The 19092-nt window shown below is 52.0% G+C and overlaps 5 protein-coding genes across 5 annotated transcripts; 2 read left to right on the forward strand and 3 right to left on the reverse strand.

Moving 5' to 3' along the window:
- Positions 1-80: 80 nt before the first annotated feature.
- On the reverse strand, positions 81-1338 carry A1O1_08659 (uncharacterized protein; the record flags this gene model as incomplete). Its single annotated transcript, XM_007729518.1, has 5 exons — positions 81-437; positions 490-560; positions 596-898; positions 962-981; positions 1031-1338. The coding sequence occupies 5 exons, from the start codon at positions 1336-1338 to the stop codon at positions 81-83; spliced, it is 1059 nt and encodes a 352-aa protein (XP_007727708.1).
- A 1194-nt stretch (positions 1339-2532) lies between these two features.
- Positions 2533-4424, reverse strand: A1O1_08661 (uncharacterized protein; the record flags this gene model as incomplete). Its single annotated transcript, XM_007729519.1, has 4 exons — positions 2533-2868; positions 2918-3676; positions 3728-4096; positions 4149-4424. 4 exons carry the CDS (start codon positions 4422-4424, stop codon positions 2533-2535), a joined length of 1740 nt encoding a protein of 579 aa, XP_007727709.1.
- A 6241-nt stretch (positions 4425-10665) lies between these two features.
- Positions 10666-11952, forward strand: A1O1_08662 (uncharacterized protein; the record flags this gene model as incomplete). Its single annotated transcript, XM_007729520.1, has 2 exons — positions 10666-11139; positions 11254-11952. 2 exons carry the CDS (start codon positions 10666-10668, stop codon positions 11950-11952), a joined length of 1173 nt encoding a protein of 390 aa, XP_007727710.1.
- A 1968-nt stretch (positions 11953-13920) lies between these two features.
- On the forward strand, positions 13921-16008 carry A1O1_08663 (uncharacterized protein; the record flags this gene model as incomplete). The annotated part of the gene is made up of 2 exons (XM_007729521.1): positions 13921-15702; positions 15754-16008. 2 exons carry the CDS (start codon positions 13921-13923, stop codon positions 16006-16008), a joined length of 2037 nt encoding a protein of 678 aa, XP_007727711.1.
- Positions 16009-17182: 1174 nt separating this feature from the next.
- Positions 17183-18510, reverse strand: A1O1_08664 (uncharacterized protein; the record flags this gene model as incomplete). The annotated part of the gene is made up of 2 exons (XM_007729522.1): positions 17183-17567; positions 17636-18510. 2 exons carry the CDS (start codon positions 18508-18510, stop codon positions 17183-17185), a joined length of 1260 nt encoding a protein of 419 aa, XP_007727712.1.
- Positions 18511-19092: the final 582 nt, after the last annotated feature.

Raw genomic sequence — 19092 nt, forward strand, 5'->3', positions numbered from 1 at the left:
CGCTCAACAAGCCGCTTTCTTGTCGTTCAGATATTGCCGAGCTTCGAGAATAGTCTTGGCCATAGACATCTCATTCGGTGTCATCGAGTCAAGCCGAGCCCCAAGTACATGATCTTCATGGGACATCCGTGCCAATCGTCGTCCTCGGAGGAATCTGACTTGGCGACTGCCCCGTCCTGCGACCGTCCGAACGTTGCAGAAGTCGCAAAATGGTCAAGCAATCGTAGTTGCGTCAGTGTCTTGCATTCGTGAAAGAAAGCCCGTGCTACCGCTTCCTCGTCCTCGTTATACGGGGATATTTCCTGACGGTAGTCGATTTCGTCGAGCAGTCTATCATCGAGAAAATGCTTGCGCAGATAGGTTGTATTGATCCACTGTTGTTTGGTGACTGCTAGCGACTCCAGTTGTTCCATACGATTGAAGCTGTGGACAAGGTCCTGATCGTCGTCAGCTCACTGGTTCTACTGTAAAAGGAGCACCCACTCTCACGGTCAATTTGACTAGGTGAAGCTCCCCTTTGAAGCACAAACTGCGGACATGCATCAAATAATCGTTGACGTCTGTCGACTGAAGCGTCTAGTATGGCTTCCCTTACCTTCGAGTTGCTTTGGCTTCCAGCCCTTGTAATTCTCCAGTTCAACGTGTTGAAGTGCTGACTTTTCTCGCAAAGCCTTGAATGTCTGTTTCCACTGCTTGTTCGGGTGGTTTGTGACAAACGTTTCCAAGTGAGGACATGCGCGTAGGAGAAAGGCTGCGTTGGGCACATGCTGGATCTGCAGCGTGATCACGGACGGGAGCTGTAAGCGGCTAGTCCTGGCTGCAGATCTCAGTTGGGAAGCAAGCTTTTCACCGTCGTCCAGTTTGATGTGAAGCTCGGTTAGACGCGGCATGGCAACGACTGCAGTAATGAAGTCGTCACCGATTTTCCAGGAGGAAGGTACGACGTCCTCATCATGCTAACGCAAAGTCCAGCTGAATGCCCTACATCAAGTCAGGGCTCCAAACTCAGGACTCTAGATAGGTGACCTACACCAAGTTTGCAGTCACGATTGAGTGTGCTTGTCTCAGAGTCTGCACATGACGATGTAGGTCGGTCGCAGACTCGTAGTACCAGCGTAGTTTGTCGGACTGGAACACGAATGGAAGGGACAGTTGTCGAGTGCGTTTGTCGACTGCAGAAAACTGCTTGATAGGCGTCGGAGCACCCCAAGTTGGCGCCTTGAGTTTGGCAACCTTTTTGATGATAAGCCAGAGGCAATCGTCCGAAAGACGGTCGATGAAGTTCAAGAGTGGAGGCGTTGTCGCCGTGACGGCTGCAGATCTCTTCGCCTTGGCCATGATGCTGGAGAAGCAAAGATCGAGAGAGAAGGGGAACATTTAGAAAAAAAGACCTAGGAAACCAGTGCAAAGATGGTAGAAGAATTTTACAGGAATTGAGAGAACACAATCAGTAAAGACCTGGAAACGCAGGCACGCAACAGCACAAATTGGAAGCAGCACGCGCGCAGGCAGCAGTACACGGAAACCGCGTCCGCCTCAGACACAACCACCACTGTATACATTCATCATCGGTCGTTAAGCAGCATGGCATACTAGACTGCGTATATTGACTCACTTGTCCCATCTCTAGGTAGATACCCATATTAGACCAGGAAGCAAAGGGCGTAAACTGTCATGGCGCGGACGGTCCCCCACGCGCACAATAAGATGTATCATGTAGAGGTCCAAAGCAGATCGCGAGCACAAGTGCTTGGAATTCTAAGTCTTCTTGGGCGGACCCTGAGCCACCTTGGGCCTGCCCGTGATACAGAGTGGGAATGCACCGGTAGGCCATCGAGGATCGGGGAGAACGTCAAGATGCGTGAGGAGGGACTTGAGATGTGCAAAACTTAGGAAGGATGAAGAAAAGGGAGACATTCTCAATTCATATCGGCTGGTTGTGGGGCAGAGAAGCCAAGAAACCCACCCACAATAATATTGCTATACTTATAATAAACTGGCAGAAAATGCATTCAACAATCAGCAATCACAAGCATCAGTGGTTTAGTGGTAAAATCCATGCTTGCCAGCAGTCGCAATCTTGCATGGGCCCCGCGTTCGATTCGCGGCTGATGCATCTGATCTACCTTTGGTTTCTTTTTGTCTTTTTTTTGGTTTATATTGGGTTACAATTATTCTTGTTCCCTGCTACCTACATACCTACTGGTAGATACGCTTATGCTACTAAGACTGTCTAGGTACCTAAGGTTCGCCTGCCCAGTAGTACTACTGGTTACTGGTAAGTCAGCGAGAGTACATAGGGAGGTCTGCAGAATTGGACCGTTGACTTTAAGCTCGTTAACCATTTTTTTGACTCGAAGATCGACAGCCAGCAAAGAGCAACCTATATTCCTGCAACAAGCAAGGCGGGAGCGCTGACACGTTTGGACACGCCTTCCGTGTTTCTTGTACCAAGAAGTATCGAGCTTCTTACTTATATACCCTTCATTTAAGGCACACCCCGCCGAGACGCACCGACTCCAGTAGACGTAGTTACAACTTGGCACCGAGGTTCTTTCGGGCCTCTCTGTCTTTGTCTTTGAGCAGTCTTCTCAGGATCTTGCCGGAGGGACTCTTGGGAATGACCTCGACGAACTCGACACCTCCAGCGAGCCACTTATGCCGAGCCTTTTCCTTCTCGACATGCTTCATGATGCTGCGTTTGACCATGACGTCGCTTTCTTCCAGGCCGACAGACTTGGATTTCACCACATACGCCTTGGGCAGCTCACCAGCGCGATCGTCTGGCACGGAGATGACGGCGCAATCAGCCACGGCGGGATGATTGAGCAAGCAGGCCTCGAGTTCTGCGGGGGCAACTTGATGACCCTGGAGAACTACTTAGTAAAATCCAGAAGCAGCAGGAGAGCGTACTTACCTTGACTTTGATCAATTCCTTGATGCGGTCAACCACCCAAACATGCTCATTACCCTTCGAGGACACTCGGATCTCGACTTCGTCTCCAGTCCGCATGAAGCGGCCTTCGGGCATGTCCACAAAGGTCTCCATGGTCGCCTTGTCGTTCTTCAGGTATCCCAAGACCACACTGGGCGATTTGACGAGCAGTTCTCCGCGCTGGTTGTAGCCCGTGATTTCATTCCCCTCTATGTCGACGACTTTGGCCTCAATGCCCGGCAACAGACAGCCAGACGAGCCGAACCAGATGTCCATCGGACTGGTCGAGCACACGACCGTACAGGTCTCGGTGAGGCCATAGCCTTGTCGGACTTTCCAGGCGGGATATTGCGCTGCCAGATCCTCCGCCGTCTCTTTGCCCAACGGCGCCGCACCGGTGAAGATGGACAGGACACTGGTCAAGTCGTATTTCTTCAGCAGCTCCTGGTTCTTCACCATGGCGATGATGATCGGCGGCACGATATACAAGGTGTTGATCTTGTACTTTTGGATGCAGGTCAGATATTGCTGCAAGTCGAATTTCGGAAGCACGACCACTCGGTCGCCGCGGTATGTTGAGCAATGGCAAATGACTATCAAGCCATAAATATGTGACTGAGGCAGTAAGCCGAGCGCGGCGTCGTGGTAGCCTGGAGCAATCGCATCACGGGCCATTTGATCGTAGGTCGAAATCTGGACCGTGTTGGCGATCACATTATAATGGGAGATCATGACTCCTTTCTAGTGCTATGTTAGCAATGGTCCGCATTTGACAGCAGACGAAAGACATACAGGTAAGCCAGAGGTTCCACTCGAATAGCATAGAAAGGCGGTTTGCCTTGCGCCTTGGCCTTTGGTCCACTTGACAGGTTCCAGTTCAGGTAGGGACTCGCCTTCCTTGATCAGTTGAGACAAAGTCTTGAATTCTTTTGGTATGGGAGGATCATTAGGCATCTCGCAGATATAGATGTTCTTTCTGGGGATGTTGGACTTGACAGCCGCGTCGAGGGCAGTCTGAAGAAGAGGCATTACGGTGAACAGCACCTTGGCCCCAGAGTTCGTGAGTTGATGTCGCAACTCGTCGGCATTATAAGCGGCGTTGGCTGGGGACGAGACGCCGTTCAGACGATGTATCGCCCAGGAGAGAGTCATGATATCGATCTTGATCTATCAGTCGTCTCCTCACACAATCAATGCTCAGACACCAACGCACCGTATTAAGAGCGAAGACACCGGCAACCTTGTCATATTCAGTGCCCTCGTTGACCTTCCATCCAAATTCCTTGGCCAGACTCCGAGCCAGCCGGTCAACACTTTCCTTCTGTTGTCGTGCCGTGATGCTCCTCCCACTGAGGCCACAAGTGTAGGTGTCCCATGAGTCTGCATAAGGACGTCGCCCGTATTTCTCATCGAGCATAAAGTCGCACAGAGGGACAGTATCTGGGATTTTGGGGAGTTTGGGCAGCCATGCTGGCGGATGGAAGACCATGACTGCTAGAGAGGAGAGCTATAGGATCGCAGGGCAGTGGAGGAGCGAGGGAGTTGACGAGCTATGTCACAATAGGTCGCAACAGACTGCTATCGTGCTATCGTGCTGTTGTGCTTCGTGATTGAAAGCCGCGGACAGCAAAATCAAGTACAAACGGCAAAGACGAGAACTCACTGGAGAAGCATGTAGATTCACCACAGCTGAGGTAGGTAGAAAGAGATCTTGACGCGACAAGCGGCACGCCCGCTGCATTTGGATGCGCTGAATGCACCCTGCGGTGCGCTGGGGAAATACCCGAGGTAAGTCGAAGCTCAGGGCGATACTTGGCGTCTGGTCTTCATGTTGGAGAGTGGCAGTCGAACTTGAACCCCGAGTCCGGCTTTCTCGGCCTAACGGCGCCCCAACCTTTGCACTCCCGAGTCTGGGGTCCGGGACACCGCCCTCTGGAACCACAGGAGCCGTAACGCACCCCTGACTCGTGAAGAACTTGAACTTTGATCATCACGACAATACCTAACAATGAACTCCGGGTCCTTCGAGATTCTAATAGGCAATACAAGTCTGCAATCGCGACCGATTGTTGTCCTCCAGGTTGAATATAAATAAAATGACAAGTGCAGGGGAAACTTGGTGATCAAATGTGCTCTCCCATGTCCTGGAGTCTGTCGGTTGCCGAGTTGCATTCCCGGCTGCGATCGGCGGTTGGTGCAACCGACTGCAGCACTCGTAATGGTTGTCAGGGCTGTTAAGTGGGAATTTCAGAGAGAGGCGACACTATTCAATTGATCCTGGTGCAGAACTTCAATCTCTAGGCCTGCTGCTGGGCAGTATTCTTCTATTCTAGCAAGAAGCTTTGATATGGTAAAGAGAGTATAATAATCTCAAGTCGGTGTTGTTGCTGTGGAAGAAATCTTTGCCGCTTGAACCTGATCACGTGCACAAGTACGTGTAGGGGCAGAAAGAACCCTCGTCACGTGCCAGCCTTGTATTCTTGGGGACCAACAAGGCTGAACATTTATCATTAGTCTGCGGTTAGTCTGCCTGCATTATTACAGAATACAGAATACGTACAACCAAAGCACACAGAATTAGATAGACGAGATTGGATGGTCCGTGAACTCAGGGGACGCCTTCCGGCGGCATCGTTCAAGGATGGACTAGACCTCGGCGAGGATAGATTCGTCTCTCAGTGCTGAGCACTACCACAGTCGGTGGGCAACACGTACGTACAACCATCTACAACCATCCACCTTTTGTACAGATCTGCTAGCACATGAGGCTTTTCGCCGCGTTTATAATCCTTGCGCCATCCACCATAAAAGTCGCAACGAGTGGTCTCGCTAGAGAATTCCCCGTCCACGTGAATAGAACGGGCCTATTCTTGAGCATGGCACAAGGGCCACCGCTCCACGGATGATGTTAGGCTTCCCTGATGCGGGTGCGTCGGAGACGAGCCGAGATTGACAACTGAAACTGCAATCAAACCGAGAGGCCGATGAGGCTGAGTAGCGCCTCACCCACGTGTCACGTGCACCCGAGCGGAGAAGGAGTGACCGCTCACAGAAAGAACAAAAAATAAATGATAATATTAATATCACAATCGAGATCGTCAAAGTCTCGTTTCCCGCAGATTGAAAACAGCGTCTTGAAACAACCTAATGGCCTGTGTTTCGTCATCAAGGCATCCCGGATTCGTTTACAGCACCGGGTAATCAACCTCTGGACTTGGTCAGGTACCTACGGTATATGCAGTGAGGCTGGTTCCCAACATTTCTCAAGTGTTTCTGCTTTGAAAAGACATTGTCAACAACAAATAAAAAGCGACGGGACGGACAATAACTCCAGGGCCAGGGTGGAAAGAACCATTGCATCACCATATCCGTGTCCACAAGCAAGGACTCCCCTGCACGTCAGATGGTATTGCTACCTTATCATTGACATCCCGCGGTCGACGGCATTACTATTGATGTTTGGCCGTTGCTATTTACTCCACGTCCGTATCCAGTTTTGCAAGAGACGCGAAGTGCTGGTATCCATTGTGATAAATTGCTAATTGCTAAATAGGTGTAAGAGTGGCTTCCGCGGCGTGCCGGATAGCAACAAGGATATCATGCCCGTGATGCCACGGTAAACGAAAAGATATGGAAGCTGACAGCGGACTATACAAAACTATCGCCTTTTAAGCATCTCTTTTCCACGCGGTGGTCTGTAGAGGATGCCTTGGGAAAAAACCCGCAGTAGGTGTCGAGGAGCGAAGTCCGTGGCTGGAGAAGCTTTCGGTCCCAGATCAACTGCCAAACTACCAGTAGTTGACATGCATCAACGACGGCTGGTAGATTCGGCATTAACCAATCCTGTTGCAATGGTGACCTGATAGGACTTTGGTAAACAGGGAGGTATCCCGATGTTGATTTGCTGGTGAACAAGTTTCTGGACCTGGCGAGTGTAGGGGATGCATGCATGTCGAGAATGCAGCTTGCCCGCATGGATTATGAAACCCTGACCCTGCAGCATATCCCGGCGCAGTAGACAGTCGACGACCTCATGCCAAAAAGGCTGTTTCGGTATTGGGTGCCCCAAAGTCATGATCTAAGGGACTCTGGCCGGGCATGTTCCGTGGGCGGTATACTCTGTCCACCTCAACCTGCAGACGAGTCAACTGTCGAGGGTCAAAGTGTCAAGGAAGCTCTACACTGCAGAGCACTGCATCCTTGATCGTCTCCGATGTTCGACCAGAATTTTCCCGGATCCCCGCACTTTCGAAGGCAACAAGCAAATGCAAGCCGCCATTTGTTGTACGTACTACAACTACTACTTATCGTGATGCTCCGTGTCCTCTCGCTTCGTTGACAGGAGGACTATCCTATCTCAGGTGAGACACCTGGCCAGTGGTCGAGCATTATCGGTTCGACCGTCAGATAAGCGAGCCAGTAAGGTCAATTCCATTGAGAGGACGACAGTCCCGAAGAAGAAGAATGGGCGACAAGTACCCTGGTATACCTCTAACCCCAAGAACATCATCATGGGAGCTACTCTCACGAGATGTCAGATAGTACGATACTGGACAGTGACAAACACGTGGAGCCTAACGAGACGATCAAAAAGATGCCTTTCCGGCCACAGTATTATCAGCCATGGTGGTACAGCAGTCCGTCAAACGTGGCGGTGAGTATCGTAGGAACGGAGGTGTCGGGACGAGAACTTCAGCGAGATCCTACCTAAAGGAGGCTTGCAGTGACAGGAGCGAGATTGGTCTGCAAGCCATGCCGCCGTGTTTCTTGAAGCGGTCCCAAACAAGTTTTGTACACAGTAGGCTTGTGGTACTGCAGGCCGCCATCTTGGGAGCGAACGATGCATGCATGCATGCGTGCTGCTGCTACTGCAGGCCAGCCAGCGTTACCGGCTTTCAAGTTGCTGGCTCCCAAATGCATCAGCCCTTTCGGTTGGGGTGTATTCAACACACCCACCACCATGTACTGTACGTACTATCCAGCAGCAGGTGCATAGTTCCGTCAATTCCCAGCAGACCGGAGGGCTCGGCAGCGCGTCAGTCCATCATGATGTACATGCAATCATCGCAACTTTCGAGAGGATCAGGCCCGAACAGCGCACGGGATAATGGAGTGGATCTCTCTGAGGTGGCACATACTGCACTGCGTGTGTACGCACGATGCAAGAGTTTTGTTGGTGTACATACATATACATATATATATACACATAATACTGGAGGAGAAATATTAATCGAGAGGGTTAGGATATCTTGGGGAAAGATCGACAAGCCCTGCAGGAGAGGGTATAGATGTGAGCATGTTCTTTCAGAGTATCAGTATTGTCCTTTCGGATACTGACCTCGCAGCACATATCTGCTCTCAAGTCTGCCTGCATACCTGCACAGTGTTGATCAGAAGCCACACGACGCGCCTTCTTGCAATGTTTCTGCTCGGAGTTTCTCGCATTTGCCACAAGCGGCCCAGAGCCGCGCAAAGAATCTAATAGTCAAAATAGTCAAATGGCCAAATGGTCAAATGGTCCACTCTGGAGACCTGTGAAAAGCGTAACGTCGGCGGCTCCGACACCCGAACCATCTACCACAATGCATGTTGAAATTGGTCTCATGCTTCTCTGACCAGTCGGAAAATGGTACAGAACTTCCTGTACCATCAGAATATCAAGATAAAAGCCGCATATTGAGGATAACTGGCTGGAGTCCTCGAGGTGGCATGGACTAGGCGTATCATCCATCCTGAAGAGTCCTTACACCTAGTAGTACAGACCCCGGAAGTAAAGGTACCCGTATTGAATACGTGATCCACACAGTGAGAGAGACGAGGAAGTTTCAGGGAAGGTTTACCAGGTACCTCAGGTTATGTACCTTAGATAAGGTGAGGATTGAACAGCGAGGAAGTCCGAGCACCGAGTTGAGTTCATTAGTGGCTGAAATGAGAGACCCTGTTGTTCGCTTGTAGATCAACTTCAAGTGGCAACGTGGTAGCGGGAGAGACAATTAAATGGACACCATGAAGACGACCACTCGTGGGGGCGGTTGCTTGACGATCATCTTTTTAAGGTAAGAGGGAATAATACTAGGATGACAAGTCACCCGCAGCGCAGCGGTAGGCGCTTTTAAGGTGACTGTTCGAGTTTGCTGGGGAAGGCGCACCTAAGGTCTAGGTACCTACCGACCTAGGTGCATTAGGTCTGCGTAAACCTGCATCAACGCTTATAATATAATGCATGTTGAGATGTCTACCTACCTTAGCCAGCAATAATGATGATATACCTTTTCAGAACCAGCAGGCATTGCTGCTGCTCTGAGTCACCAGTTACTTCTTCTCTTCCCACGTAAAGCACATACAGGTCGGTCGTAGGCATAATTTTCTCCAGTAGAAACACTCCAAAACACCAACACACATTGTCAACATTAATACACCGTTCTTACGTTGTATGTTACGGGCTCCGCCCACATTCATCATCCCACTACTACCTGACCTTGACCTTAAATGTGGTAGTTCGTTCGCTTCCCTGCTTTCCTGGCCCTTGATACATCCCGCATCCAGCTCAACTTCCAACCATTCACCGCACAGCGGCTCGCACATCGGCCTCTGACCATTTGTCCCTCTTCTTCCGCGACTCCTAGTACTACTAGTAGCCCATTTGCCGGGCCAGGTGCCTGGTCTTGACTTTCGTGACATGTTGATCCTCGAAACAAAACCCGTGCATGAGGTCCCAACCCAACATCGACCGCCTTCTTCCAAACGCTTGTTACCCGAGTCCACTTCAATCCTCCACCCTTGTTCCACAAGCATCCACTGTCACTCGCTCGGCTTGCACGCCTCTTGTTCAAGTTCTTCGCCATTTGCACTTGCCGACCCGGGCCCTTGCAACCGTCTACCTGTCTATCTGTCTGTCTGTCTGTCTGTCTGTCTGTCTGTCTGTCCTGTCCGCTGTCGCTTTTTCGTAAACTGAACTGTATCTTCCTCCTCCTCACCCACTACCGCCCGCATCTCCGCCTTACAACACCAAGACCGCGGCTCATTCATTGACATTAGCAGAACTCTCCTTCCAGTATCTACAGTCTGTACGCATAACTTGAAAGGCTCCTATGGCCAGATAGACATACTCCCGCCTCGCCGGCCATATCCCTAATTATCAACTTTCGCTCTTCGAAACCGTCTTTGTCTTGTCCTGTCCTGTCGTCCTGTCCTTTCAGAATCGCACAAGCACGACGAAATACACTGAGTCGTCCGCACCTCTCTATTGCGCTGAGCCTACCTTTGTCCAGGAGGCTTGCCTGCACCAACCGCCTCTTCACTGAGTTGGTTCGGTGCCACAAACCACATTTTAGCAGTCACCGCTGTACATCGAGACAATCACATTTCCAATAGCAAGCCTTCAATGCCATAGTCACCGCTCGACCCAGCTCACGCCCATCACCCTCGGATATCATTGAGAAAAGACTTGGGCACAGTTTCAAATGCAGAAATAGTGGGAATATCCAACTTTGGCCGCTGGCGGATCCGTTGTCCTCTCAAGATGTTCTTGACAGCTTCTTCTCACTCACTATGGACCAGCTCCCTGCTGTGGGCGGTCATCCTTCTGCTACTAAGCACACGGTCTAATGGACTCGACATCTCCTACTGCTCCCCGGAGAACAATGCAGGCTCTTATCCCGCATGTGAGTTTTGAACGATACATATGCTGTTCATTGTTCAACCACTGACGCCGGAGACCAGACTACAATATGTACCAGTCCAATGGAGCATGCCAGGTACACTGTCAAGGCTCTTACGTGTTTGCCGTCATCCAGGGATCTTATTGCTGGTGTTCCAACTACATCCCCGCGGAGCAGGAAAGCACCTACAACTGTAACCAAGAGTGTCCCGGTTACGGTAGCGAATGGTGTGGTTCAACCGATGCTGGTCTCTACGCCTACTTCGATTTGGACGGCAAGGCGCCCTCGGGCACTTCTGGCGGATCGGCCGCCAGCACAGCAGCCAGTACAGCAACCAGCACCGCACCCACATCCTCTTCTCCCTTGGTTAGTACTTCCCTGACCGAGTCTGGATCACCTACCCCCACTCCCGATATCGAGACCACTTCTCCCTCATCATCCCCTGCCGTGTCAAGCGCAGGATTTCCTGAAAGCTCTTCCGACGAGGCTACCTTTATGACCTACTCATCAAGCGAGTTCCTTGCCACCTCAGCGATCCCCTCTGTAGGACTGTCCCATTTCCTTCCCTCTGATCCAGTATTGTACCTTGAAGCTACCCATCCACCCCTTGTTTGTCCATGTAGATTGGTCAATCCGGCTTTGCTCACTTTTTTATAGACTAGTTCAACCATCTCTACGCCCACCTCCGCCGAAGTTTCGACGACTCCCAGGCCTACGCCTACGCCCACTTCCGCTCCCAGCTCAAGCTCGTCTTCGACTCCGACTCCGACTCCGACAGAGGTGTACACCAGTGTCACCACCGTGACTGGCGAAGTTCGAACCGTCGTGATCACCCCCTCTTCTTCGACCAATGCCACTCTCGGCCAGTCTTCTTCCGGTGGAGGCGGAGGTGGTGGAATAAGCACTGGCAAGGTTGTGGGAATTGTGCTAGGTGTAGCTCTGGGGATTGGCGTCCTGATCGGAATTGGAGCCTGGCTCTGGTTCCGGAGACGACATCAAAAGATGCAAGCGCAGGCTGGGCCGGAGACGACTTTCGTCCCTCGAACTGGGGAAACGTCCCCGTCGAACAATATTCCCTCACGGCAAGTCAGTCAACTGTCGTCTTCCGGGCTACTCGGGAACAAGACCCCCCGCATCAACACGTCTGGCATGCCGATGGGCAATGATCCAAGAAGCGCAGATACCACCGTCTCGAACGGCTTTGATCGACGAAGTCTGGCGACGGATCAACGATTAAACCCGTACGCGTTGTATATCCACGACGAGAGCCGCCTTAGCAATGTGTCTCTTCAGGATAACCAGGACTACTCCAGGCAGTTGCGGGTGAGTTGCGCTTCTTGTCTTGTTGGCGTCTGAGCTAACCAGAAAACAGGTGGCGAACCCAGATCCCTGAGGACTCTTCTGGACGAATAAAACTTGAAAAGTCCACCACTAATGTCTAATCGTGCTCGATCCATCGGCGCATGACTGCGTCCGCTCATAAGTTGCAGATGACAGCTGCCCATTGTTCGCAGCATGCCGACCACTCGTTTCTGCCACCAGTCTCAGAACTAACCCAAGCACGAGACCGTCTCGCGCGGTCATCTGAATGATCTTTACGACGAGACGTCCCTTCTTTCCTCCACCTACAACGGTTCAGTCCACAGCATTTCAGTTTTGCATTTCAGGAGTTTGGGCCCAGGGGCATTGTACATTTAGCGCAGGGTAACAGGAGCGCATTACCACCGGTCTGTGGTAGCGGGATTCGTCCTGAGTGATGATCAAGGCGTTCGGTCTACGCAGAAAGGAAGGAGAACGTGTGGGACCTCGGATGACTACTGACATGGCATCCTGCAGGGTTTTGTTGGGCAGGGTCGCCCCGTGGCGATGGAAGCAAACGATGATAATGAGACAACCAAGTCATCTTGTACAGGACTCGGTGTTGCGTGATCTTGATATGTGCGAGCAGCTTCGGATCGAAGAGACAAGGATCGATATAGACGAAACAAAAAGTTGTGATCCATCCTGTTCCTGGTCCGGTTTGCTCTACGGACCATAGAAGACTACACAATGATGAAGTAATAACGTAACTTTGATGATGGCAACACGGGTACCTGATCGACGATGTGCCCAAGGCAGATCCTGTTCTTCTCCACCTTACCCAGGCAAGGCTGTGGTGGCTAGGTAGGTACCTATAGTATTGGGCACCGCCAGCGCTGCCACCTCTTACGAATGAAGTTGCTTCGATCATCTCTAGTAGGCATAGTACTACTACTCCTGTATGACTGCAGTGTCGTCCTGGGGGTTGATTAGGTCTCAGTCGGCACCACGGGTGCCCGGGAGCGCCCGTCCAGGGCAGCACTGCAGTGCGGCGTAAGTCTTCTCGGCCTTGGATTATGGGTGAAAATTCGTCCCATGCACACGGTGAGGGGTGATGCTGTACTAGTAGGCCAGGATTCGCTCAGGTGCATCACTCACTACCTGCGCTGCTTATGCTGCTCGAACCCAACAGAATCAGCCAATCTGATATACAGAGCAACCCAGCTGTAGTCGAAAAGAAGTTTCTGGTAGAACCTGATGCATCAATGCCCTTGCTGGCGGTTTGTTATTGAAGTTGTTCAATGGTACTCCATAGCAAATAGCGTACCCAGTTCCGTCCCATCTCTCGTTGTTCTCTGCCTTGGTTGAGATGCTGTGGTGGTAGCTGAATACCACGATTATGATGGCGGGGATCCTTGGGAGTCTTTATTGGGCTGCAATGCAGAAATCGACGTCACCCGGCTGATTCGTCTCGGGCCTTTCCTCTCTTCCTGGGGCAGGCGCCGGCCACTAACCACCTAGCGACTAGGCACCTACTGTACTATAGTAGTACTAGTATGGTACCTAGTAAAGGAGGTTACTCACTGGCTGCGCTGACCACGACCACTGCACGACTACCACTACGTACTACGTCTAACTAAGAGAGGCGGTTGCATGCTGTGCTGCGCTGGGCTGGGCTGCGCTCAATCTGCCTCCGCCTCTGTGACAACTGGCAGCAGAGGGCTGATTTACAGGGTGTCCTCCCACATGTGTGCTCATCCTTCTTGTTCGTAACATCTAACGGGCTTCCCACTCTTCCCGTTCAGAATCTGTCTTCGCTATTCAGGATAGACAATTCATCTCTTCTTCTTCTTCCATCGCTTATCCCAGCCTCCTCAGGTGACAGCTCGGGCTAGTCCGTCGTCTACTCCTGAAACGACCCCAGCCGCAAGCGGACCGCCCGCTGGCTCGTGCCAACACACTGCAAACTTGGCCAGTCTCTCCTCTCACTTCGGGGCCTGATCGCACAGGCCAGTTGCATCTACCATGGCCGGACGTCGTTACGCAGATGATGTCTCCATCGACCGCTACGACGACCGAAGAGACTATACCTCCCGAAATGGTCGTCGGGTCTATGATGACCGCTATGTGGATGAAGAGGTAGACTATCGTCGTGGTGCTCCCGTCCGCGAACGGGAAAGAGAAAGGGAAGGCCTCGTTCGGGACGATGTTCGGGAACGCCCTAGATCCGGTCTGGATTTCTTACAAGAAGGCTATGGTCGGTCTTCTGCTGGGCCGGTAGTCTTGGCCAAGCGAGAACGAGAGGACTTCGAATTTGTCCCTCGACCTCGCCGGCGGTCACCCTTGCCGGAGCCCGAAAGGAAGTTTGAGAAGGAGGAGATCATTGTCAGAAAGAGGGATGAGTCGACATCGAGACCGCCGCCGCGGACACGGGAGAGGGATCGAGGATATGACAGAGAAGAAGTCATTATCCGCCGAGACGAGAGAGAGACGGATCGGAGACCCCCTCCCGGTCGTGAGTGGGACCGGGAAGAGATCATCTTTCGAAGAGAAGAAAGAGAACGGGACGTACGATCTCCCCCCGTACGCGAACAGAACACTTCGCGGGAAGAAAATGTCATTCGGCGGGATGAAACTGATCGTCGAGTTCGGTATGATGCAGACTACGACAGGGACGACGTGGTCTCTCGAAGGGGTGACTACCCGAGGTCGGTCAGAGGCGATGTCGAGAGGGATGAAATTATCATCCGCCGTGAGGAGCAGAACCTGTCTCCTCGTGGCTACGAAGATTATCCTCTAAGTCGATCAAAATCACATGAGCGAGCCAGATCCCGTGGGCGACGCTCCAGCAGCGCTTCCGGCCAAGAGATCATCATTCGCCAGGAAGAGCAAGAGGGTCGTGGCGGTCGTACCCGTGACCGACAGGAGATCATTATCCGAAGGAATTCTCGATCACGGTCACGCTCGCCCTCGGTTGCTTCTGCACCTGTTCGGGCCCCAGAACCTCAAGTCATCAAGGCTCCTACCATTCATCAGGAAGTCGTTACCCATCATCGCCATATTGACCATGGATTCGAGGTCGCCATTCCAACCCGCCCTCGGGTTATCTCTCGACCACCATCTCCTCCAAGTCCTCCGCCACCTCGTGCTCCTGCGCCCCGAGCTAGGTCGGAAGAGCGTATCCAGATCAGTCGAACCCAAACCAGGAACGGCCATACCTCAGCTGAAGACATTGTCATTGACCGCAACGAAGGTCCAGCTGCTCCGAGACCCGTGGCGCCTTATGCGCCGCCTCCTCCGCGAGATCCCTACTACGAGCCTGTTCCTCCTCCTCGCCGTGATTACGGTTATGACCGAGATGTCCAAAAAGAGGCTGAGTACTACAATAGCCGGGCGCTGGAACGATCGTATGTCGGTGAAGGGTACCACGGCGCCACGCGGGATTGGGAGATTGTGGATGTTCCGCCCGGGACCCATCGAGTACGCATGGATGGAGCAGGTGGAGGAAGTCAGGAAATCACCTGGCAGCGGTACAACGGTGTACGACGAAGCAAGTTTGTGCCAGATGGAGTACTTGACGACACACGTGCAAGGGGTGCAGTCCGAACACCCCCATTACCCGCCCCGGCACCGCTGCCTGCATCGAACGGGGACATCGGCCGTCGGTATGGCAGAGAGCGAGATCCCACCGAGGGCTTGTGGACCGAAATCACCAAGGATCTTGTTGTCAAAGAGGCCATACAAGAGATGGGCTATGAATTCGAAGAGACGGAAGATTTCTACTACATTATTGCTTATTTACGATATGTGAGTGACCACCAGTCCACGAGCCTACCTACCGTACTGACATTAGAGCAGGAAGACATAGCCCGTCTCGTCGGGCTCTCCGAGGACATCCGCCGAGAGCGGAGGAAAAGAGTCAAAGAACTTGAATGGGAGAATCGAGTCTTGCCGCCTCCTGTGGTCGAGGAGATTCCGCGCCCCCTCGCCATTGAGCCACCGCCACCACCTCGGTCCCGTCAACCTTGGGACCGAGAAGAGGAGCGGTACATTGAACGAGAAATAGTCTATAAAGGGGACCGTCCTCCCCCACCAGTCGCCTGGAGGCGCTAAAGCGATGACTCGGAAATCATCAGCATGTTTACACATTTCGCGAGCTCCCTTTCCACGCTGGGCCTCGAATCCCGAAATCGAAACGAATCTTCTTTGCTGCGTTCAATCACGAAATACGATATATGAGATACGGCCAACATGAAGGAAAGACCTTTGAGGTCGAAGCGTCAGACGATGCAGACCATGAAAGATACGAAACCAAGCGGTGTGAGCACCGAAAACTGAAAGCTATCTTCCGAATCCTTGGCCAGCGCGTTGGAATATTGTCGCGTCGATTGGGTGATTGATTGATGACACATTTTCAGCAAGCGGGCAGACTATGAATACACAATGTTGGATTGAAGCATTGTGAATGAAATTGGACTGGGGGATATGTGGTCTTCCTTTGAATCAGTGAACACGAAAACACACAGAATTTGACACTCTGGATTTTCAAGTGGACGCGCACTTGTTGATGGAGGGCGGAGAGTGGAGGGTCCTTCCAACACATGAAGAGATTTCGATGTCATAGCAGGCCAGGCAGGGTAACGAGGATTGATATGATATGATGCAAGTCTATTGGCTGAAAGAGAGTAAGTCTCTCTTTCTGCAGGTAATAGTTGCATAACGAAATCACGAACTTGAATAGATAGATGGCAGGCAGATCCACTGGGTGACTGAATCTATGTCTCTCTCGAGCTCCTGTTCTGGGACTGTTTCCATTATTGACATACTACCAGTACTGGAAGTGAAGGTACTATATATATAAAGTACGTAGCATTGGTAGCAACAAGATCCATGCGATCATCCATTCGTCCCATACACCCCTGCGGCGGCGCGGTGTGCATATGAGGTATATGAGGTACTAGTATATAAGATATAGGTAGGTATAGGTATATTCAGGTCGTCACAAACCATTCCGCTGCGCCCCATGACCGTGGTATCTTGACCGCGGTATCTTATTCCCGACTCATGCATCACCGGCTGCCCTCCCTTTCCGTCGCAATGCAATTTTATCTTATATCACGAGACACAATCCCATCTCCAGAAACGCGCTGGCACCGGCTCCAACCCCTCAGTGAGGACTGCATAGCTCTTTCACTCACGACAATGCCGTTTGCCGTTCGCCATTCGCCATTCCCCGCGGTGATTGACGCGAAACCGCACTTGGATTCTGGTCCCACCCTACCCATGATCATCTCGCCGTCGTAAACAAGCGGAAGAACTTCACACCGACATTGACGACCAAAGCGGCGCTGGCCAAGACGACGAAGATCTGACCGATTTCCATCCAGTTGTTGAGCGTCATTTCCGTTTCAATGTATCCGGCCTTGGAGATGCCGCGGGATGCGTCTGCCGCTTCGGCGTCGCCTGGAAAATAGCCCGTCTCGTACCACTGCTCCAGGAGATCGTCCTTTTCCCGCCAACGGTCCAGTAGCCATTTCTCGAACTCCTTTGCGTCGTTCAGCGGGATGGACGACACGGCGAACCGGCGCCAATGCATGTTGACGCATTTCGGAGGCCGGCCTTGTAGGTATGTAGATCGGATGGTGAAGTAGTCGGGAGCGAAGCCACCTTTCCTGTAGCAATGTTGTTAGCTCTCTCGATATTTACAGAAGTTGGCATTTGTTGGCTATGCTGCACTTACGGAGTCCCCTCGTACGCTATGGTACAGTCGTACATCCATTCCACAGTACCTTGTAGTTGCTGTAGACAGAAGAAGAGACCGGTGCTGCGTGGGAGCAGGACATGCTTCGTGTTAGGAATGCCCTGTTTTTCCGCCCATCTTGTACTGATCCTTTTGGTGTTGGCAGACAGGTTGGTGCCTTCCGGGAAGATCAACAACCACATTGGATCCAACCCTGCCGAGCCGGACATTGGACCACTGTGGCGGGATTTCAGCTTCTCCAGACGATGTTCAAGGCGGGGTTTGTCTGAGGCCCATTTCCTCGCCATGAAAATGAACCCATAGAACATCATGCCCGGGCCCAGCACGGGGACGTACTTGAGCGACTCTTTCAGGATGATGAAGATGTGGCCATGCATTTTACTCGTGTACGCGAACCACCATAGGTACAGCCATTCCGTGTAGACCTGGTGGTTCGCCAGGTAGACCAGCCGTTCGGGGAACGTGGTTTCCAGCCTTCCCGCCGTGTTTTTGTGAAATTGTCCCCGCAGATCCTTGTCCCAACTGACGCGGATTTTGGTAGGTGTGAACCATCGTGTGGCTGCGATCCCCAGAATAGCAAACGACTGCTTCGTCAACGCCATGTATGCATAATAGTAGTCTTTGTTCCACCAGTAGAGCGGTGCCCCGAGGAATTGGGTCACGTTGATGCAGACCGCGCCGCAGTTGAACCATGTCAGAAGAAGCATTGCGCGCAGGACCTGACTCCACGCGCCATATTTGATTTCGCCGGCTGGATGGTCACTCGTGCCGGTTCCTCCGTCGCCGAAAGCAGGACTCGTGTCGGTGGGGGACGCCGTTGGAAGATTTCGCTTTCGTAGAGTATCGGCCGCCATGGTTGGATTGGGGAGGGAGGGAGGGAGGCAGGTCAGGAAACTTGTGGCCACGCTCTACTGCTGGACTCTTGTATAGGAGCGGTAAGCATTGAAAGGAGAAAGTGACTGGAGGCGAGATGACGGCAGCATCAGCGCCATCGACACCGGGTCGAGGCAGCGTAAGCAACGAAAAACGGAAGCCGGCGGAATGGCAGCGGCGCCGAGAGTCCAGTTGACCTTTGAGGGACACTGGAGACTGACAGTCCTGAAAGCATGTGAGAGCAGAAGACGAGGAGCAACTGTGGTTGGGGAAACGAGGACTTATGAATAAGGCCCAAGCATCAATATTGGGATCTACAGAGTAGTAATTAATAGTTCTGTCTGCCTCCAACGCACTGCAGGTGCCTGACTGACGCTCGGAGTCAGCAGCGAACACATCATAATAATTATTCACATGCACATGCAGCCGAGGGGTTAAACCAGCTAATCTACTATCTAATCAAGATCACAATCTAGACCCTTTAACTGGCCTGAGTATGGGGAATTCTAGCCAGATAAGGTAAGTTTAATAAGTCTAATTCTGAGCTTAAGTCTTAGCCTAAG

This window comes from Capronia coronata (assembly GCF_000585585.1).
Source record: "Capronia coronata CBS 617.96 chromosome Unknown acBCG-supercont1.8, whole genome shotgun sequence".
NCBI lineage: Eukaryota > Fungi > Ascomycota > Eurotiomycetes > Chaetothyriales > Herpotrichiellaceae > Capronia > Capronia coronata.